This window comes from Ailuropoda melanoleuca, chromosome 1 (genome assembly GCF_002007445.2).
Source record: "Ailuropoda melanoleuca isolate Jingjing chromosome 1, ASM200744v2, whole genome shotgun sequence".
Taxonomy (NCBI): Eukaryota; Metazoa; Chordata; class Mammalia; order Carnivora; family Ursidae; genus Ailuropoda; species Ailuropoda melanoleuca.
In genome coordinates, this window is record NC_048218.1 from 180,025,440 (window position 1) to 180,049,188 (window position 23,749).

A 23,749-nucleotide genomic window follows, 5' to 3' on the forward strand; every position below is an offset into this window, starting at 1 on the left:
TTCCAGAAATCAGAAAACTATGGCCCAATGACCTGTTTCATAGGTAATTGTCTGTGGCTGCTTTTGCACTCATTGGCAGGATTGAGCATTTGCAACCGAGGCCATATGGCCCACAAAGCCAAAAAATATTTACTATCCAGCCCTTTATAGAAGTTTGCCAACCCCTGCCCTAGACAGTCACTACAGAAATGGATTGGCCTGCTTCCCTCTCCTTTTTCTGTTTTAGACAAACTAACTGCTAGAATTTGGAGATGACTTGAAAGCACATTACAGGGTGACATCATTTACTCAAATGTATTATAAAAAACCACTCTGAGAATGGGGTGTCAGGACAAGATTCAGCCGTGTGGTTTTACATTCCATAACTCTCCCTATCTGAACTTGACAAAGTATTTATTGAAGTCCAACAGTCATTAGCTATAATTATTAAGGAGAGGGGAAAAAAAACAGAATGAAGTCTTTTTTTTTTATTCCGAGCTCCGTGGAAGTCTTTAATCCTGACAGATAATAAGGTATAGATAAATAAACAAACAAATGAAATAGACAAAAAGAGATGGGGAAGGGAGGATCCATTGGATTTTGATCTTAAAAGATTATAATGAAGTTAATGTCTCCACTGCTGGATTTCTCAGGAATCACTGACATAGGAGAAGTTTCCCAGTTTCTGACTGAGGGAATCATCATGAAAGATTTTAGTCATCCAAATGTTCTCTCACTCTTGGGAATCTGCCTTCGAAGTGAGGGGTCTCCGCTGGTAGTCCTACCATACATGAAACATGGAGATCTTCGAAATTTCATTAGGAATGAGACTCATGTAAGTATATTACCAAGCTTACTCACTGGTAAACTAGCTGTCAGCCAGCCAGTCTTCCAAAATGTTCCTGTTTTGAACCTTTTTTAAAAGCAATTATTTAAAGAAGCACCTGTAAAATGTTTGCACCATTCAGATATATAGAGCCTGATTCCATTCACTTGCATCTCAAGATCTCCTATCCTGCTGGAAAGATAGTGGTACCCAGAAGGGTTTCCTGGGGCAGTGATTCTTACCCATCCTGCAAGCTGCCTTGATCTACCTTCCCTCTGATAGGTATATTTAATCATCTTTGAGTGCCTACCATGTGCCGGAAACAGCAAAGCGCAGAGGCAGAATGAGCTTCAGCCCACATGGAGTTTTACCTCTGGAAGGCAAAACGTTGAAGAATTAATTACAAATGAGTCCCTTAGTATTCTTCAAACTTACCACCTACTCTCCTAACTCAGGACCTGTGCATTTGCTATTCCATCTGCCTTTCCCCAACATAGCCACATATGTCAATACTCATCAGCTTCAGCTTTTTGCCCTAATGTTTCTTAAATTCCTCAAATGAGTAAAATCATATGGTATTTATCTTTCTCTAACTTATTTCACTTAGTATAATATACTCTAGCTCTATCCATGTAATGCAAATGGCAAGATTTCATTCTTTTAGATGGCTGAGTAATATTCCATTGTATATATATATATACCACTTCTTTATCCATTCACCAGTAGGTGGATGTTTGGCTCTCTCCATGATTTGGCTATTGTTGATAGTGCTGCTATAAACATTGGGGTGCATGTGCCCCTTCAAATCAGTATTTTTGTATCTTTTGGATAAATACCTAGTATTGCAATTGCTTGGTCATAGGGTAGTTCTATTTTTAACTTTTTGAGGGATCTCTATACTGTTTTTCAGAATGGCTGCAGCAGTTTGCATTCCCCCCAACAGTGTAAGAGGTTCCCCTTTCTCCGCATCCTCACCAACATCTGTTGTTTCCAGTATTATTAATTTTAGCTGTTCCAACAGGTGTGAGGTGGGATCTCAGTGTAGTTTTGATTTGTGTTTCCCTGATGATGAGTGATGTTGAGCAGAGCATATTCTCATATGTCTGTTAGCCATTTGTATGTCTTCTCTGGAAAAAAATGTCTATTCATGGCTTCTGCCCATTTCTTAACTGGATTAGTTATTTTTGGGATGTTGAGTTTGGTAAGTTCTTTATAGATTTTGGATACTAGCCCTTTATCCTATATGTCATTTGCAAATACCTTCTCCCATTCCGTTGGTTGCCTTTTAGTTTTGTTGATTGTTTCCTTTGCTGTGCAGAAGCTTTTTATCTTGATGAAGTCCCAGTAGTTCATTTTTGCTTTTGTTTCCCTTGCCTCCAGAGACTTATCAGTAAGAAGCTGCTCCAGCCAAAGTCAAAGAGGTTGCTGCCTATGTTCTCATCTAGGATTTTGATGGTTTCCTGTCTCGTATTTAGGCCTTTCATCCATTTTGAATTTATTTTCATGTATGCTATAAGAAAGTGGTCCAGTTTCATTCTTCTGCACGTAGCTGTCCAGTTTTCCCAGCACCATTTGTTGGAGACTGTCTTTTTTCCATTGGGTATTCTTTCCTGCTTCATCAGAGATTGGTTGACCGTATAGCTGTGGGTCCGTTTCTGAGTTTTCTATTCTGTCCCATTGACCCATGTGTCTGTTTTTGCGCCAGTACCATACTGTCTTGATGACTACAGCTTTGAAATGTAGTTTGAAGTCCAGAATCATGATGCCTTCTGCTTTGCTTTGCTTTTTCAAAATTGCTTTGGCTATTTGGGGTCTTTTGTGGTTCCATACAAATTTTAGGTTAACCATGTATTTCTAATGCTCTGACTTCTGGTTCCTTGCTGACCTTGGAGGGACTGCCCTTCCCAGAACTAGCAAAGTCCCAGAGATAGTAAACAACTTAACCTCGTTCTTTCACAAGCAAACCAACCAATTCAGAGCCTGTACCCCAATCACCTCCTTTAAAGAATTCTCACACTCTGAGACACTATCCACCTGCTGTAATCACTTCAGGGCCAGGTACCAGACAACTGCAGATAGTCCCTACACCCCAGAACCTCCTGAAATTATTCGAACTAGCCAATCCTACATCTGCTTACCCTGCCTCAGAAACCACAAAACAAGCTCTTGCCTATGTTTTCCCCTTGCTCCCTCTCCCTCCTAGACCAACCCTGGTGCTTCCCTGTGTGGCCTTGCCTGGCATGGCATGCCCCCTCCCCTTGGGAATTGTGAGTAACTATCTATTTTTCAATGGCAGTGGTCTTCCATCTGTTGGCCCCACCATACTAGAATAATTTTAAAACACTTACATTTCCCCATCTGGAAAATGGAATCCACCCTACAGAAGTGTATGAGGATTAGCCAAAATTCACGAAAGCATCCAGCCTGGTGCTTTGCAAATAATAAATACCTAATAAATGATTGCTGTCATCAACAAGGCACAAGTTACTGTTTGAAGCAAGATAATTCTTATAAACATTTCAGAATTCTGAGATCATAGCTAGATCGTTAGATGCTTAGCTTAATGCACTTTCAATTCTCTTTGATTGCAGAACCCAACTGTAAAAGATCTTATTGGCTTTGGTCTTCAAGTAGCCAAAGGCATGAAATATCTTGCAAGCAAAAAGTTTGTCCACAGAGACTTGGCTGCAAGAAACTGTATGTAAGTATAAGAATCTCTGTGCCCACAGTCCAAATTAAGTGACAAAGAGGAATCTGTTTCTCACTGTTGAAGACTAGTGAGGATGTTTTCTCTTCTTATGCAAAAGTCCTTTATTTCTATTATGGTTTTAAATCGATATGTAAGCCCTGGGGAGGTAGGCGGGACTTTCAGGCTTTATCAAATGGAGAGTTTTAAAGAAATTCTCCAGAGGGGGTCTTAAACAGCTGTTGTGTGCTTTTGCTTTTCTTTTCCCTTCCCACCAGTAGCCCCCAATATTGTGGTTTCACACTGCATTAGTGTTTGGGAGGGAGAATTTGATCTTCAACCTTTTACAGTGAAAAGGAGAGGGCTGGTAACACAAATACCAACATATTGCAACTTCCTAAGACTGGATTTGAAGTCAGCCTGCAGAAAGCCCTACCAAAAATGGTATTTGGGAATGAATATACAAAGAGCTTTATTTGTGTCTGGCTGCCTGGGCTGTATAATTCAACAGTCAACAGTTTGTAATGGATTCAGTGCTTTCCTCACATAACACTGATTCATGACTTATGGTATGTGTGAATGAGAGAGCTGTGCTATTAATTTCCTACCTTGGTTTTGGTCAATGTAACAACATAAAAGCCAGCTTAAACAAAGGATACTTAGCCTCAGATAGCGGAAATTGATTTTTGTTGAGCCTTGCTGTTTTTGTTAGAGGCTTTACTGTGCATCCTATTTCTCTGTTACCTCAGTGGTGGGGAAAATGAGTTTTATGTAATAACCTATCCCATTTGAGAAAGAAAAGGTAGAATAACAGTCCTCTGTCATATCTCCCTGCTAAAGCTGAGTATTACTAGTAAAATAACAAGTGGAGACGCGGCGATTGCTTGGGGTAGTCAGTTGGCATACTTGACTTAGCAACAAAGGAAAGCTGGGAGGGGAACCAACCTTATCACCATTAAAGCAAAAGGGATTTTCTTATGCCACATCATTCATTGATCTCTTTCCTTGGCCTGTTGAATCTATAATATATGTCGAGCATTTTTATTCAAGAATTCCATTGTAATTTAGTGTTAGTCAGTAGAGGCCAGATGAAACCCACTCTGTGGAAGTTATGGATTTCAAATATGAAGTCCTTGTTCTGAGCTACAGATATTCAACATCACTGTAAAGTACTCTGTCTCAGCCACCAGTAATAATTTTTGTCCTTTCCATAGGCTGGATGAAAAATTCACTGTCAAGGTTGCTGATTTTGGTCTTGCCAGAGACATGTATGATAAAGAATACTATAGTGTACACAACAAAACAGGTGCCAAGCTGCCCGTGAAGTGGATGGCTTTAGAAAGTCTGCAAACTCAGAAGTTTACCACCAAGTCAGATGTGGTAATGTACTGATCATCCCTGACCTTCTCCTCCTCTACTTTCATACCCAACATTCTTAGTAGTTTTATGGCTATTTAATTTTTTCAAAAAAGGAAACCTTCAACACCAATAAGTTCAGTTTCTTTATAAGTATAAATGACCTTGATTGTCTAACCCATAGCTTGTTTTCATAAATTCATTCGTTTATCAAAAACATTTGTCTAGCAGGGCACCATGCTAGGTCCTTAGGAAGCCCCAGGCTGAGCCAGGCCTGAACTCTGTCCTTCAGCAACTTTGGCTCAGCAGAAAAGGGACATCTATCAATAATGGTCACACAAAGCAGACTGGAATTAGTCCAGCCACTCATGGCTCAAAGGCAGCTGAATTCTACCTTGAGAAATCTGAAAGCTGTACCTGAGACAAGCCTAGGAGTGAGGGCATTATCCCTGCACCCCAGCTAGAAACGTGTCCTTCTCGGTGCCTGGCTGGCTCAGTTGGTAGAGCATATGACTCTTAATCTCAGGGTTGGGTGGTGAGTTCAAGCCTCATGTTGGGCATGAAGCCTGCTTTAAAAAAAAAAAAAAATCTAGAAATGTGCCCTTCTTGGGGCATCTGGGTAGTTCAGTCATTAAGCGTCTGCCTTCGGTTCAGGGCGTGATCCCGGCATTCTGGGATCAAGCCCCGCATCAGGCTTCTCCGCTGGGAGCCTGCTTCTTCCTCTCCCACTCCCTCTGCTTGCGTTCTCTCTCTTACTGGCTGTCTCTCTCTGTCAAATAAATAAGTAAAACCTTAAAAGAAAAGAAAAGAAAAGAAGAGAAAAGGAAAGAAAGAAAGAAAGAAAGAAAGAAAGAAAGAAAGAAAGAAAGAAAGGTGCCCTTCTTTATCTACAAAGGTCATCCTCTCACAGAACAAGCTTCAAAAAGGTGTGCACTGAGTCCTGAGGGTGGGAGAGACCCTCACCTGGGCAGCCAGATTCCTCACTTCCCTTCTACCTGGTGGAGGAGGTGGTGCTTGGTATAGGCCTTAAAGGAGGATAGAGTGGGCAGTGAAATGAATACCAGTCCAGGTGAGGCAAAGGGGCAGGAACGTATGCATCTTTAAAGTTCTAAGGAAACAGTAAGCAGTGGGTGATTTGGCAAAAATAGAAGGCACAGAGGGAAGTTCTGAGGGTAAACTGGGAAAACCATATTCATACTAGATCATAGAGGTTCTTGGAAAGCAAACTAGGGAGTCTGGAATTCCTTCTCTGGCCATGTGGAAACATTAAAATGTAATCAGATAACACTACAGTCTTTCTTTATTCTGTAAGGTGCTCTGAGAGGAGTAGATGCAGGAAGGTGAACTTTGAGGTAGAACTTGAAATAATACAGAAACTGTAAAAGAGATGGAAGGAAAGGCATCTCAGAGGTAATAACAATATTTAACAAGAAATTGATAAAAGTCAAAGATGAGCAAAGTTATATGCTAGTGTAATAACACATATGTGAAGCAAAGGAGTAAAAGTTGTTTGAGAGGAGAAATACCAGTTGAGGCTTGAACATACTGAGTTTGACTTGGGAGTAAGACATCCAGGCAGAAAGGCCCATCAGGCATTTGAAAATGTGGATCTGCCGCTTGTACAACCTCATTAGTTATCTTATTCAACTCGGGCTGCCATAAGAAAATACCACAGACTGGGTGGCTTAAACAATAAACATTTATTTCTCACAGTTCTAGAGGCTGGAAGTGTGAGATCAGGGTGCTGTATGGTCGGGTTCTGATGAGAGCTCTCTTTCTGGCTTGCACCGTGTCCTCATGCAGGAGAAAGAGCAAGAGTAAGCTCCCGGGTGTCCCTCTCATGAGGGCAACAATGCCATCAGGACGGCTCCACCTTCGTCTAAGTTAATTACGTCCCAGAGGTCCCACCTCCTAATACCATCACACTGGGAATTAGAATTTCAACATATGAATGGGGATAGAGGGTCCACAGTTCAGTCTATAGCAGAGGTCAAGACTCTAAAAAGTAGACTTTTTAGAGTCCAAAAACAATTACTCAGGAGAGCCTACACATAGGAAATGAGGGAGAAAAGCAGAGAGGTAGGAGACCTACTAGAAGAGGCTGTCATGAGAGCCAGAGGAAGAAAAAGTTTCAGGAAGAAATGGGGTATGGTCATCAGGGTCCACTGCTACACAGCATACAAAAACAGTGTTGAAAGCTGAGTGATTTGAATGATTTGGAGGTCTAGAGTGGGCTGAGGAGCCTGGGTGTTGAATGAGTGAGAGAGTACTCACTCTATTTGCACATGGTAAGTACAGAGGACTGTGATGTGTAGAGGTAGAGAAACATGAATTTTCAGTCCTTGAAAATAACAACTGAAAAGGGAAAAAAATGTAAACTGGCGATATCAGCAAACAAGGTAGACAATAATATTAATGGAGGGCATAGACTTCAAAAGAGAAAGGGTTGGCAGCTATTCAGAGATGACAGGGGACAGAGACCTGAGTGTGGCATTGGGAAGCGAGAAGTCCTCTACCCTCCTTCCTCCCTGTGAGTCAGCAGGTTTCAAAGACACTGTGGTCTTCTAGTGAAAGCAGAGTTTCAGTTCCTGAGGAAGTGTGGGAGACATTAAAGACGAGGTTGAGAGTTTGTTTTTAATAAATGTGTTACAGAACATGGTGGAGGGATGGGACTTTGGGGTGAATAAGATTAATAAGAGGATGTAATAGTACATGCTAGAGCATAATGCCTGGGATTTTGATCCTGAAAGAAATGAAAGAAATGAGTGCTATAAATGTAGGCTGGGAACATGTTAGTGATGGTGGCAGGTGAAGGCATAAGGTAGGGAGAATTAACCTGTCCTCAAAGAGCATATATTCCATCCAGACTGTTAGTCTGCCATTAAGAACCAGACCAACTCTTACAACTCAATAAGACAAAGTAACTCAATTTTTTTAAATAGACAAAAGATGTGAATAGACCTTTTACCAAAGAGATGTATGAATAGCTAGCAATAAGCGCATGGGAACATATGTCCACACAAAGACTTGTACAGAAATGTTCACAGTAGTATTATTCATAATAGGAAAAAAACCAGGAGCAATCCTAATGTCCATCAACTGGTGAATGGATAAGCAAAACATTTCCATACAATGGAATAATAGCATTCAGCACTATAAAGGAACTGCTTGCTAATGCCTGCTGCAACATGGATAAACCTCAAAAATATTAGGTCCAGCAGAAGAAGACAGACTCAAAAGATTGTATATTGAATGATTCAATTTATATGAAATTTCTAGAAAGAGGCAAAGCTAGAGACACAAAATGTAGATCAGTGGTTGCCTGTGACTGAGGGCAGAAGCATAGATTGACTACAGAGAGGCATGGGGAAATTTCTGGGGTGTTGGAAGTGATCTGAAAACTGAATTGTGAAGGGCGCCTGGGTGGCTCAGTCGTTAAGCGTCTGCCTTCAGCTCAGGTCATGATCCCAGCATTCTGGGATCAAGCCCAGCATCTGGCTCCCTGCTAAGCGGGAAGCCTGCTTCTCCCTCTCCCACTCCCCCTGCTTGTGTTCCCTCTCTCGCTGCCTTTCTCTCTGTCAAATAAATAAATAATCTTAAAAAAATAAATAAAAATAAAAAAAACTGAATTGTGGGGCTGCTTTGGTGGCTCTGTCAGTTAAGCAGCCAACTCTTGATTTCCACTCAGGTCATGATCTCAGGGTCATGAGATCCAGCCCCACCTCCTCCGGCTCCATGCTCAGCGGGGAGCCTGTTTGAGGTTCTCTCCCTCTCCCTCTGCCCCTCCCCCTGCTTGTGTGGTCTCTCTCGCTCTCTCAAATAAATAAACAAACCTTTTTTAAAAAGTGAATTGTGACTATCGCTGCACAAATACACGAAATATCACTGACTCACACTAAAAAATGTCGAGTTTTATGACACATAAATTATCTCAGCAAAGCTTTTAAAACAAAACAAAGAAAAGAACCTGATGAATCTTGAATGTTCAAGGCAAGAGTTGGGATTCTGAGCTTTTCGACAACCCCACACACACATTACTACCTACACACATGTACACATGGCACGGAAGCCCGCACTTCTCAGACAGCAACTGTCACTCAGATACTTGACTAGAAATTTACGTAGGCTTCTGTAGATACGAAGTGCTGTGTCCCTCTCCCTCTCGTTGAAAGATACTGTGTTGTACTACATAAAGGGTGAACGTGCTCAAATCTGGCTGTCTCCATTCCTTGCTCACCTTAGCTGTGTCCCTTTCTATCGCTTTTTATGGCTTTTAATGGCCTTTCCTGTCTAATAACTGCTTTGATCTTCACTTTTGATAAAGTTAGGCAGAGATTCTTCAGATGAGCTCACTGCTGGTGCTCAGATATTCAGAAGAGCTGGGCCATGCACACAGAGCTCTCCTGTCTAGGAACTAAAACTGACTTCTTTCCATCATTCCTAATGCGCAGGCATTGTGAACCTACCTCTCCCTCTCTTTCTCCCTCCCCTTCTTGCTTTCTCTTTCTCTCTCTCTCCCCTTCTCTTGCCTTCCTCCTCCGTTCCTCTTTTCCTCTTTCTCCTCCTCTTCCTTTTTTCTCTCCCTCCCGCTCACTACCCTCACCCCCAGCCGCTCTCTTCTAGGTTGGCTTCATTCTCCTCCTTCACTGCCCCTCTCCCCACTATCTTCTCAGTCCTAAGCTGTTCCAGGGAATTTGGAATGTAGGCAGTACTGTGCTTTTCCTAGAAGCTGCGTCCCTCTCACCACTTCTGTCCCCTAAGTCCTCCAACCCTCCTCTGATTCCTAGTCATTGCCCAAGTCCTATAATTCCTCAGAAATTTACCCAACTCTGACCCCATTTTTGTGAATTTGCCTCTAGACCAACCTATAGCCTAGGCTTGGGTTAGGAGACCTAATCACAGACAAGTAATCAGCCTCTCAAAACGTTGGTTTCCTCATCCTTAAAGCATCTACAAAACCAATTACATTACAGGGTTGTTATAAGGATTAAATGAAATAATCTTTTTTTAAAGGACATGACGGCCGTTCCTGGCTTATTGTATGATATATGCTCTTTCCCACCACCCTAATTTGGGAGTTCAGTCTCATTGGGCTCCGTGTTGCCCAGATGCAGTAGCACCTCTCACCTACTCCTGTTCAGAAACCACCCCCAGCTGGTCTCCGTATGCGAATCCGCTTCTCCTATTTGTCTAAAGCATAGCGTTTACAGGTGCATCCCCTGGAGTTCAACTGCGTGTCTCATCCATTTCAGCTTAACCCACTTTCAACTGTCACAAACCCCCACAGCATGGTGTCATTTCAACCTTATCTATCCCTTGTCCCCCCACCCCCCATCTGCTCCACACGTCAAGCAGAGTGACCTATTGTTCTTATACAGTTCAAAAAAACACACAAGTACTCTCACTGCTGGGCCCATTCCCTCCATCCAGAACACTCTTCCTGCCCTCACATTCTGTGTACCTGGAAAAAAAATGCTCCCCGTTCTTCAAAATCTGCTTTACTGTCGCTTTCTTCCTGAAGCCTTTCTCAGGACCCCACTATTATCTCTTCGACTTTTCACAGCATTTGTACCTCTTTTCTATTACTGCTCTATATTATTTATTCTGTCTTACTGTTCTGTGTGACAGTGGGTTGTGTAATCCTCTTAATCCTGTTAAATCAACCTTAGGCCCATCTAGTAACTTGGACAGTCACCTACTTGTGCACCAAGTGTCGGTAGATAACTTGTTAAATTGATTTAAACTTTAATGCAAATTCTGGAACTTAAAGGTTAACATAATGAGGTTGTCTATGAGTTGTGACTCATAAGATACTCAGTCTTTGGAAACTTCAATTTTGAGAAGCTGCAGGGCACAGCAAAGTTATCCAGCTCCCACCTGGGAAAGAGTGTTTTCTCTATTTAGATCAAGGCAGTCAGTGGCCTTAAAGGGTTCCTGTGCTTGGGCAAAGGGAAAGTGCCATTAATGGAGATTTATCTTAGCAACTGTAGTATCTGCCTAGTTTCTTTTGGGCTGTAGCAGTGTTCAGTTGGACATGCTTTATTTTCCTGGCTGAATGCTGCAAGCTGCACCTGCTTCTCAATGTTCTATTTTCCTGCTCTGCCTGTATGGTCTGTGTTCTGCTTTCCCTCCAAACATCCTTTATTTTCAGGGCCTCATTTCAACCCCCATGTGCTTCTTAGTCTGTGAGTGGCTAGATGCGTTGCTAAGGAAAAGCTGATTTCCAGGGTCTTTGGCCAGCGGTGACCCGCACACGCCGAATTACTCTCTTTGTGTCATCTCACCTTGGCACACATCCAGGGGAAGATAATATGTATGACCTAGTGTATTCCGAGTAGCTTTAAATCAAGAAATTGTATATTTAGTGTAGTTTAGTAGACTAAGAAAGACCCAAGAGTCAAGAACTCTTAAATGTTTATACCCCTGTGAATTCAGATTTGGAGGAATTTCTAGCAGGTCACTTAACCTCTCTGTATCCCTACAATATTCCTACAAAGTACTGATACAGCTGTTTTATATCAATCTTGTACTTCAGCATTTTTAAATTACATTTATTTTATTGAAATTAGTTTTCAATAGAGAACCTTCTTGCCTAGCAGTTTTATCACTTCTGATTTTTAATATGGATTTCTACTTACACGGACTTAGAGTTTGCCTTTTAACATTAACAGTTAGACGTGGTTACGTTTCTTTTTTGTTTCTTTGTTTTTTTTGTTTATGGTTACATTTCTTAAAGAGTATTTACATTCATTCGGAAATCCAACGAATTTAAATCTTGGAAAGTTTCCTTTATCTTCTTTTATGAATAACAAAAAATAGTGGTGAAACTATTGGAAAAGAGAAGGATAGAAAATATGTTAATATTTTAACCCTATAAGAACCTGGAAATCGTACTGTAGTAACTGTAGATGAAATCATAATCATCATGTGGACTTCAGATATTCTTTTTAAAAACTTTACATTTATTTATAATCTAAAATTTATCCAATTCTGGTATAATCATAAAATGTATAGGGGTCTGGGTGGCTCAGTCGTTAAGTGTCTGCCTTTGGCTCAGGGCATGATCCTGGAGTCCTGGGATCAAGCCCTGCATCGGGCTCCTCCTCTGGGAGCCTGCTTCTTCCTCTCCCACTCCCCCTGCTTGTGTTCCCTCTGTCGCTGCCTGTCTCTCTCTCTCTCTCTGTCAAATAAATAAACAAAATCTTAAAAAAAAAAAACCCATAAAATGTATAGCTTACTAATTGCCTTTAAGGAAATTTTTGCCCCAACAAGCAATAGTATTGAATATGCTAAGCCAAGTTTAGTTATCAAGACCTACTGATCACCTTTCATATTCATATGGTCACAGTCCTCACCTGGATTCTCCCTTCCATTGTTTGACTAGTGGTCCTTTGGCGTGCTCCTCTGGGAACTGATGACAAGAGGAGCACCACCTTATCCTGACGTCAACACCTTTGATATAACAGTTTACTTGTTGCAAGGCAGAAGGCTCCTACAACCCGAATACTGCCCAGATCCCTTGTAAGTAGAAATTTCAACAGAATCTTCTGTCATTCCTGTATTCTTTACTTTTACTGAAATGCTTGCCTTCACGATGTCTTTCATGGCATTTCTTCCTTTTTGAAATAGATATGAAGTGATGCTCAAATGCTGGCACCCTAAAGCTGAACTGCGGCCATCTTTTTCTGAACTGGTCTCCAGGATATCAGCAATATTCTCTACTTTCATTGGAGAGCACTATGTCCATGTGAACGCTACTTATGTGAATGTCAAATGTGTGGCTCCATACCCTTCTCTATTGTCATCACAAGATAACATTGATGGCGAGGGGGACACATGACGGATGGATACCTCACCAGCCCCCTTCTGAGAAACATCACAGAACTTTCCAAACAATAGTCTACACTTGTTCAATTTTTTTTTCACTGCCTGGCCATTGAAAGGGCACCAGATATTTTTTGCTTTTGTCAAGATTGCACTATTATAGGACTTTATATTGCTATTTAAAATGAGTGGATTCTAAGGAATTTCTCAGCTGACAGAGCATCAGAGCCAGAAGCTTTGTCCCATAGGCCAGTGACCAACAGCCACCCCACAGCTGTGATGACGCTCCTGTGCCTTCAGCCCAAAACCTGGATTCTAGGTTGAAATGTTTAAAAATCAGGATCCTACAGGATTTCATATGAGGAACAGAGGCAATGAATTATGAGGGCTTCTTGATCACAGAAAATTCAGAAGAAATCTTAAAGTCCAGGACAGATGTGGCTCCAGTACCAAGCCACTCATTTAGAATGAAAGTGTTTCAAAAAACTTTCATGTGTTGTATGGTCACTAACATTTTTTATTACTGATGTTGTCATTTGCCCATTAGGCAAACATTCCCTTTTAAATTTTTGTATCACATTCCTTTTAATGGAAAAATATCCATAGACAATGCAGTGAACATTTCAAAATGGCAGGACATGAAATGTGCTTATAAATTAATAGGGAATTTACATATTGTACATAGATGACATTAAGAAGGTTCTCATAAAATAGCTTAGTCACAATGAAATATTTAGTTGTCATTTAGAAATCAACTGAGAATTATACTGTTCTAATGATTGTGGACATTTAGACAGTTTGTCTGTATTTTTTTTTTATGACGACTCTGAAAATACAACAAGTGATTTGTGGTAAGTGTTTTTTAAAGGTAACTCAGCATGTTGTTAAAGCAGAATACATCTGACTAAAAGGTTCATTGGTTCCTATCATGGCTCATGTAGAGCAAAGAAAGGATCGATGGACTGGAAATATTAGCCTCATTCTCAGGTGGCAGCTTCCCACCCCACAAACAATTGGAGGTAATAAAACTTTCTGGGAGTCCAGTTTGTCATTTGGACATGCTTTGTGTGAAGCAAAACATATTTTAAGGGGAAATAAAAGCAATTGAGAGTTCTGGCCATTTCACCTGGATGAACAGCTCTTCTGGGCAGGATTTTATAATGTTTGTTCCGTGGGATTTTGTGCTTACTACTGTATAGTGCATGTGGCACAGGATACTCTGTTTTTGTCAATGTACACATTTAAAGTATTATATTTTTATAAAAATGTTTATTTTTAATGATATAAGAAAACTTTTGTTAGGCCACAAAAATACTGCACTGTGAACATTTCAGAAAAGGTATGTCAGACTTGGATTAGTAAAAGCATAGTTCTCAATGGCTGTAAATAGTGATAAGGAAATGTACTGATTGCCAGTACACCCCACCCTCATTACATCACCAGGACTTGAAGCCAAGGGTTAACACAGCAAGCTCTAAAGAGGGTGTGTTACACGGAAGCCCAATAGTAGAGCTGGGCTGATGTTGCAAGAGAGTGATAACAACCTAAACTCTTTGACAGTGGTGGAATTTACCAGAAGACACAAGGAAATGTACGGTAGAGATATATTCCAGTTTAAATACTGTGTCAGAAGAGTAAAGAGTGATGCTAATGCACAAATATTGCAAATGGTGGGTAACAAAAAAAAAAAAAAAATCTTCAGAAACAAATGTCTCTACTACTATCCAGAGGATGAATACATACATTGAGAGCAGAAAGAGCATGTGGAAACAGCCCATCAACAAGACTACACACCTGTATATATGCTTGAGAAAGCTGCGATGTGAAAATCATGTTTGCTGTTTATAAACATGTTCTTAGGTTAATGTGTCTGGGCAGATTGTGAGAATAATTGGTTCTTCTAAGAGTTAGATACTTGTCGTTGCTTATGCCTGCAGTTGAGCAGAATGGTACTTTGTATGTTAATAGTTGTTGTTTTGATAAATCATACCATTAAAATAATGTATCATCTTGTTACTGAGAGTTGGTTATTGTTAGTCATGCTTGATTACCTATTCCATTTACATAATGACAGAGGAAGTCTAAGATTGATTTCATCTGGCTACATCAAGATCATCCATATATGAGAACCTGGGTTGATTCCTGGGCAGCGTAAAGGAATTTGCATCCTTGAATCTCAGGTAGTCTCTCTTTCTAAGAGTGGTTTGCCCCAAGTTGCCAAATTACCAACATTTCTCTATCTTTCAACTGCTAGAGCACCTGTCTCCTCCTTTAGCATGATGCTCTTCTCCAACAAGGTGCAGCCTTGGACCAGAAGCCATGACAATAAAGCTGAAAACCCATAGTTGGCAGAGAGATATCTAGTTGGGTGTTGGAAGAGAGAGGCCTTCTTACCCCCTTAAAACTACTCTTTCTATCTACAAAGTTTCCCACCATTCAGGAGCCCCCAGCTGCTAGAGAACATAACTTCAGGTTATCTCCACAAATATTCTTGGAATGGTAAGGGAATTCGGAGGTGATTTTTCAGTCATCTAAAAATCATGTGGCACTTTGAAGCAATCTGATTTCAAAAAAGACCCAAAATTAAATTGGTGCCTGCAAAATACAGTGGGGGCTGATCCTTTATGAGAGAGAATTCATTTCTTGTACACAGCCAAACTCCCTCCCAGCCAAGAAATGCACCTCTATAAGAAATTCAGTCAGACTCCATTCCCTGAAGGGCAAGAACCTGTCATCTTTATATTCCTAGTATCTGGCACTTAGTAGATTCTGAAATAATTGCTGAACTGAAACCAAATTTTCCTATCCTTAATCACCTTAAACCACCACAGATGCAGTTCTTACCTATGCAGCTTGCATGATATTTAGTGAACAATGACATGGGGACGGGAGGACCTTTGTCAGGAGAGAGGGATAAAAGGATATTCCATTACAAAATTTTGCTTGATGCTCTGAATTTTTATTTAAGTAAGCTCCATGCCCAGTGGGGAGCCTAACACAGGGCTTGAATTCACAACCCCGAGATCAAGACCTGAGCTGAAATCAAGAGTCGGACACCCAACTGACTGAGCCACCCTGATGCTCTGAATTTTTAATTACATGATTTTTCACTTCACAGTGTAGGCATCGATTATATTTTTGCCCTTTCTGACCCACACAGCATCCTTAAAGAAATAGGGGAAGGAATATACAACCTAGAAAAGCACATCGAATGTTTGCAGACATCTTACATTAACCTACCCAATTTGATTCAAGAAACAAGTTAGCATTATATAAAAGAAACTGATCATATTTCATTTAATTCAACTAATATTTATTGAGCAGCTACAAATGTCAAGCACATATACTAGGTAATGGTGATTTAAGAATACAGTCCCTCCCACCCCAAGGAATTTAATGGAAGAGACAAACAAAATGACACAATTAATGCCTATTTTAACTATGCATTTCTTAGATCTGTAAACTGTCTTGAAGAGGCATCACAGTTTATGAGTGGAAGTTTGTATCTTTGGACCTCCTTCACCCATTTTTCCCAATCCTGTCTCCCACCTCTGGCTACCATGAATCTGTTCTCCAAATCTATGAGCTTGATTTTTTTGTTCTTTTGTTTTTGTGACTTTTTTTATTTTTAGAGATGCCACATACAAGCGAGATCATATGGTATTTGTCCTCTATCTGACTTACTTCACTTAGTATAATACCCTCAAGGTCCATCCATGTTGTGGCAAATGGCAAGATTTGCTTTATTGTGGCTGAATAATAGTCCATTGTATCTATACCACATTTTCTTATCCATTCATCCATCAGTGGGCACTTAGGTGGTTTCCATAGCTTGGCTTTTGTGTGTAATACTACAATGAACATGCATATATCTTTTTTGAGTACTGGGGTTTTTTTCCCCTTTCCCCTTTCCCTTTTTCCCTTCCCTTTCCTTTCACCCAGAAGTGAAGTTACTGAGTCAAATGGTAGTTCTATTTTCAATTTTTTTTAAGAACTTCCATACTGTTTTCCAATTTACATTCCCACCAGCAATGCAAAAGGGTTCCCTTTTCTCTATATCCTTATCAACATTTGTTATTTTTTGTCTTTTTGATAATAGCTCTTCTAACGTGTAAGGTGATATCTCATTATGGTTTTGATTTGTGTCTCCCTGATTATTAGTGATGTTGAGCATCTTATCATGTGTCTTGTTGGCCATCTATGTATCTTTGGAAAAATGTCTATTCAGATCCCCTGCCCATTTTTTAATCTTTTTTTTCTCTTGAATGGTTGAATTCATTATATATTTTGCATATTAACCCCTTATCAGATACATGATTTGCAAATATTTTCTCCCTTTCCATAGCTTGCCTTTTTGTTTTGTTGGTGGCTTCCTTTGCTGTGAAGAAGCTATTTATTTATTTATTCTCTCATGTATTTATTTGCTTATTTTTGAAAGAGAGAAAGAGAGAGTGTGTGTGTGTGTGTGTGTGTGTGTGGGTGTGTGTACGCACGCAAGCTGGGGAGGGGTGGAGAAAGAGAGAGAGAGTCCCAAGCAGGCTCCATGCTCAGCACAGAGCCCAACAGAGGGCTCAATCTCAAGACCCTGAGATCATGACCTGAGCCGAAATCAAGAACCAGATGTTCAACTAACTAAGCCACCCAGGCACCGCTGTGCAGAAGCTTTTTAGTTTGAGGTAAGCCCACTTATTTATTTTTGCTTTTGTTGCCATTGCTTTTGGCATCAGACTCAAAAAATCATTGCCAAGACCTGTATCAAAGAGTTTATTGGCTACGTTTTCTTTTAGGAGTTTTATGGCTTCAGATCTTATGTTCAATTCCTTAATTCATTTTGAGTTAGTTTTTGTGTATGGTGTAAGATGGTATTCAGTTTCCTTTTCTTACATGTGGCTATTCAGTTTTCTCAACACCATTTATTGAAAAAATTGTCCTTTCCCTATTGCATATCCTTGGCTTCTATGTTGTAAATTAATTGACCATATATGCATGGGTTTATTTCTGAGCCCTCTATTCTGTTCCATTGATTGGTGTGTCTGTTTTTATCCAATACTATACTGTTTTCATTCCTATAGCTTTGTAATACAGTATGAAATCACAGTTCAAACGTTCCAAAGTGAAGCCTCCTAGGCAAATAAATCAAACTCTGACCCACCTTGGGCAAAATACTGAACCTCTCTCAAATAGGCTAATCCTACTTACTTCACAAAGTTGTTTGAAGACTAAAACAATAGTATGGAAAGGTACCTTATACACCATAGTTGCTCATTAATTGTGATATTATTATTATCTTCAATCTTGGACAATAAGAGCCCATGTAAACGTAACCTGTGTTTGACTGAATAGGGAAATTAAGCCTGAAGGGGGACCTTATGTATGTTTAAATCCAAATCCTCTCCCCATCCACCTCATACCTGCTTTATACAGTAGATACAGAGCTGTGATTTCACCTTATCCCTGAGTGTTTATGTGGCAGTGTTGTGGGGGTGTGGGGGCGGGTGATGAGAAGGGTGACAAGACAGTGACAAAATGGCAGCACCTTTCCTCTTAGTGCCGGACACCTGAAAAATACCTCCACCCCTTCTTCTTTCCTTAAACTCCCTACTATTTCTTTATTCACCTCTCTAATGATTAATTTCCTTTTCTCTTGTTTAATCTTTGAACCTCGAACATAAAACAGACATGCGAAAAAAAAAAAAAACCAATGTGTCTAAATTACAGGAAAGTTTCACAAAGGCACAATGACAGGAGTCACAATTCTCAGTATTCATGTCTAGAGATTATTACTGTTCTTTGTTTTGCTCGAATGGATGGTTAATGATTATTCAGATTCAGGAAAAGTAGGCTAAGTACAGTATTGTTTTAGTTATATGATGTGTGTTTGGAAGATAAGGAATACTTCATTAATATTGTAATCCATCTGGATGAGTAGACATACATAGGGAACTACACAATTTAGACAATTTCAGGAGATAGGTACACAGACATTATGCCCCAAAGTAAGAAATGCTGATTGCTTTTAATTCCATAAAATGTTTTTCCTTTTCATACTTGACATTTTTCTTCAAGACTATCTCAATTCCCTATCTATCAAAAATTGGAAATAATTTCAGTCATAAACTAGTGAAATATTTCAGTTGGTGAATTGAAGGTAATAAAACAGAGGCTTGCCCAAACTGTCCTTTGTTGTAAATTACACCAGAGGTCTAGATTACGTCAGCCTAAGGTATTGATCACAATGCTGAGAGGTTTATAACTACTATTGACTTACCATGTGACCCAGAAGAAGAAATCTAGGAAAATTGCAAAAGCATATCTATGGTAATGAAAAGCCCATCATTAATAGAACTTACTATCCTGTCAGGTGACTAGTACTCTCTTGGCTTTAAGGCAAATATTTAACAAATGCTGGAAATAGTAGGATTTTGCCTTCCTTTTTCCATTGTGTGCTTCTGAGCTATTCTGATAAATGTGTTTCCCTTCTTACCAATAAAAGTATAGATTTTTTTTAAAAAACTGATATGAATTAGTTAATCTCATATAAAATCAGCATCCAAACATTCAAATGGCTCCTTTTTTTTTTTTTTTTAACTGAAGACGTAATTCTGCTTATAGACTAATTTAAAATAGGGCTCACATCCTATTCTCCTGAGCAGTAAAACCCTACCTGGTTAAGCATTCTGAAAACTGGTTAGTGTTAAAGAAGCAATTCTGACATGGGACTGGACATATTTAGGGTGCATAAACAGAATGTTAATTTAAGTAAATTAGCTCTAATTGAACATTATTTTGAAGCTCTGGATCCAGACTACAATGATAATTAATTTTTATCCTTTTCTTGAAAAGAAGCCCTTTGTCTTTATGCATTCACTTTTTCACTGTCACATGCGTACATTCTTTTCACCACATGAGCTCCAGGCTGGCAAAAACATCCACTAATCCTTGGACCTCTGGGTTGGAACGACAAAAATGCATAAAATCTTACCAGGCCAAAAGAGATCAACTTTAAAAATCTTTGGCATCCAAACATGTCAGAACAGTTTTTCACTGACTCCCCAAGCCATTTGTGTTCCCCATTATGGTCCATGGGACCTGTAATATCAGTTCCTACTTTTACTGGGCAGCCTGGAATTTTTAAGAACCATATTTCATTTACCTTTCGTGGTTGTTTATAATTTTCACAGTTGTCTTATGAGTTTTCTTTCCGTCTCTAATTCTAAAAGTATTGGAAGTGGTAATGGACAGACTGCTCTCTGCCAGCTGAAGCCGTCACTGATGTTTGCCCCTATGTCCTGGGTGACATCTGTTCTTTCCATTATAGCCAAGCTAGGCCTTTCCTTCTGTAGAACTGTACTAAACAACTACCATCTCTATCAGGGGCACAGTTCTTGTAAACAGAAATGCTAAAATCAGAGCCTTTGTGAAATCCTGCCACACACATCTGAAGTCAGTCACATGATCTTCAGACATTATTTCAGAAGTCCCAATAAAGAAAAATTACAGAGAAACCCAAACATGCTATCAGGATACTTTTGCAAGCTGTTTCTAATTTTTTGTTGGACTAAGAGAATTAAACAGAGGGAATTTAAATTATCTTCGGTGGTAGCCGAAGGGTCTGTGAAAACACGTGGGTAAAGCAAGAAGTCACTATCATAGAGATACTAAAAAAACATTTCATAAAGAAAATATCCAGTGTTAAAGCTACACAGATATTTTTTCTGAAAATGAGCTTAATTGATAAAAATAATAATGCTGATAATAATGATCTCATCCCAGCACGCAAGAATTAATGGCTGTCTGGCGGCTAATGGGCTCAGGTAATGCTCTCAGGAATTGGTCTTGCTTAATGAAATGCTGTTTGTTTAGTAAACGAATGCTTAAAATGACAGAAGTAAAAAATCAGGGCTGCCACCATCAAGCCTGGTTGATTCACAGAAGAAAAAAAAAAAAAAAAGCTTAACACAAAAATGTGCCATGTGCTGCTCTTACTTTTTTATTCATTTGCGATTCAGAAAAAAAATACACATTCTTTATCATTTTTTCTTTTATATATCCAACTCCCACTTTTACTCTGGGGATATGTTGACTTATGGATTGTTTTATTGACAGAGAATTAACCTGTAAATGAAAATGTAACCCCTCTACTGCAGGCATATCAAATTTAAAATTACGATTGCTTTGAATCATTTTCTTTTAAATACTGTGATGTGAAGAAGTGGATCCTCCACGCGGGCCCTAGATTACTGTCTCCAAATTACACTTGGCTTAGAAAGTCAACACAAAACATCGTATTCCAACATCATCCTAACAACTGACCTCCTGATTCTGCCTCTATATTGACTCTTCCTTTTAATCCCAAGCCAGCTGCCAAAATTATATAATATATCTGATACATCGTTTTTCAGCTTGAAAACCTGTCCCCATTCCTAGATGGTCCCTGCATCAATCCTTTATGTTGTTATGTCTTGTTTTATTTTTAGCATATATCCTCATGGAAAAAAATTTTAGACAAAAAGGTATAAAGTGGACAGGAAATACCCTCTGACCACTCTTTCACACCCTCCATCCTCGCTTCCTAAAGATAAACAATGTTAACACTTTCTTGTATATTCTTCCAGAAATGTCCACCTTGCTTCACTTCTAAACTAAGCCAGACACTTTCAGGACATCTTTCAAAAGCCTCCATTTTATTGATCAAAGGGTCATTCATCATCATCTCCTGATCAAGAGATTATCTCTCTACCTTTGCGATTTTGAACTTCCACCAAAAATAGCCCCCTTTTGATAAAAAAGCGGTATTAAACAGGGCTAAACCAAGCCATTTGGACCACCGCCTACACCCAAGCTGACTTATACTATGGTGTCCCTCCAAACTGATATTCTTTAAATATTTTCTCAACTCTTACTTAAATAAAAGATTGAAATTATGTTCTTTTCATACAAAAATTAAAGGAACAGATTTGTTTATTTCCATGTAACAACGCAGAATCGATATACTAAAAAAAAAAAATCAGCAAAATATTATACTTTTCTAAAATTCTAGTTCTCTTTTGCAATGTTCCAGCCAAACCAACTTGGAAATTATAAAGGGTTTTAAACTTAAGTAATAAAAATAAATCACCCATTCCTGATATGCAGCATTCTGTGAGGGATTATTTTCAGAATTTCAGCTGACGGACAACTTTTAACTGACTGGAACTGTATTTAACGTGCAGCAAACATACACCACAGAGATGGGTTGTTTACTGTAGCAAGTTATTTTGTTTCACTCCAACTGTCCTTTTGGCAAGAGCACACCCAACCTAATTTTGTCCGTTACATAAGGAGCCACATGTGGAAACCTGAATCAACTGACATTGTATTACTGAGTTAATCCGGCCGTAATTCAGTACCTAGTGACCTGGCGGGCCCATCTCATACTCTCACACCACTTATGAGCAGCGTGATTTTGGACAAGTTGCTCGACCTTTCTAAGCCTCAGTCTCCACATCGAGAACACGGAAATGAGAGTGGTGACTTCCTCATAACATTGCATGAGGATTGAATGAAACAATGTATGCATAGCTCTCAGTAAGTGGCAGTAATTATTTCTGGAGAGCTTGGCTTTATTATTATTATTATTATTATTATTATTACTATTATCATCATTATCATCACTATTATCATCATCACCCATCAACATCATCATCATTTATAACCTGCCTTACTCCACAGGAAGATTCAATGTGGAAGACTCTAGAATAAAGTTACCCCCAAACAGGTCCAAAGTTTGGCATAATCCAGAAATATATGAAATTAAAAGCCATGAAAACAGATGCTAGTTTTCTTCATCCTTTTTAGTAGGACCAGCCTGAGTGTTAGGAACAATGGGGCCCTAGTGCAGTCTGACTTTACTGCTGGTGTGACACTCAGTGTCACTTACTCTTTTTAAGTTGTACTGTTCTTCCCTGTGAAGTATGATGATAATTATACTCACAGAGCTAGCTGTAAATATCAAATAATATAGTAAGGTCTTATACAAGTAGAGGTATTATTATGGCTCTTCGATTCATCAAAATATGTTTTTTTAATTTCAAAAAATCTCCTTAGAATTCATCTGATGTATAAAATTTCCTCTAACCAACCCCGGTCTTCCTCCGCTGTGGCAGAATTGCTGGAGCTGTTTGCAGAGACCCGTACTTAGAATCAGTGGGCTCAAGCCTGGCAAAGGCCATGAATCTGGCCCTGGGTGTCAGCACGGGGGTTCTGGGTGCTCATTGCTAGCTGACCCTTAAACAACTCCACGTCCTCTTTGGAGTTCAAAGTTTGGGGGTGAAATCACTGCCCCTTCTCAAAGATAAACAAAAATGCAGATCTGAAGTGGTGTCCTGAGCTAACATGAAACAAGTTGAGTTTGAATCTCATCAGGGCAGTGTTTTTCCAACATAATAAATTGCTCTTTGTTTAAATCAGAAACTGAATTCATTTTATTTTCCAAAATCGGCCCTGCCAGGTTTCCTTGATTTAATTGTATCTTTTTCGTCTGCTGACAATGGAAAGCAGAAGAAAATAGTCTTGCTAAGGAAATGAAATATTACCAAGAAAAACAGGCATTCTCACACTGTATGAGGGGGGCTTATTTTTTTTTTTACATTCAATTTTTTTATAAGAAAAAAGGTCTCTATCCTTTGAAACAACAGCATTATTGCAGTTACTGTTAGGTCATATCTACATGGCCCAAAAGAAAATGTTGGAAAGAAAATTAACTAGTTCAGAAGGGTATGGACAACATTATTTTTAAAAGGAAATGGTTTTCATACATAGAAAGAATAACAAATGAGAGCAAAGAAAAGTGAGAGTTGGAATAATTATTTAAATAATTCAAATAAAAATGTATGATTAAAGCATCTGTGGAGTTCAGCTAAAATCCGTTAGAGGGAACACAAATTAACCAAATCATTACCGTAATTCTTCAATTTACTTAGCAGCCCTTGTTTTAATAGCAGAGAAAAACTCAGTCCTGACTGACTGGTAAGGCGGTCACGTAATGAAAGAATATGGGCTTGAAGCAAGAAAGGGCCAGGTTCCCATCCCAGCTCTGC

The 23,749-nt window shown here is 39.4% G+C and overlaps 1 protein-coding gene across 2 annotated transcripts in view; it reads left to right on the forward strand.

Annotated features, from left to right (window-relative positions):
* Positions 1 to 14,687, forward strand: part of MET (MET proto-oncogene, receptor tyrosine kinase) — a 110,435-nt gene extending 95,748 nt beyond the window's left edge. The window contains exons 18-22 of one of the 2 annotated variants that reach the window (XM_034670938.1): positions 633 to 814; positions 3,397 to 3,506; positions 4,706 to 4,871; positions 12,232 to 12,368; positions 12,477 to 14,687. In XM_034670938.1, coding sequence (XP_034526829.1) covers positions 633 to 814; positions 3,397 to 3,506; positions 4,706 to 4,871; positions 12,232 to 12,368; positions 12,477 to 12,687 — 806 coding nt within the window. In that variant the 3' untranslated portion in view covers positions 12,688 to 14,687. The remainder of the gene's footprint in view (positions 1 to 632; positions 815 to 3,396; positions 3,507 to 4,705; positions 4,872 to 12,231; positions 12,369 to 12,476) is intronic. The other variant, XM_002917416.4, reaches the window with a different exon arrangement.
* The last annotated feature ends 9,062 nt before the right edge of the window (positions 14,688 to 23,749 follow it).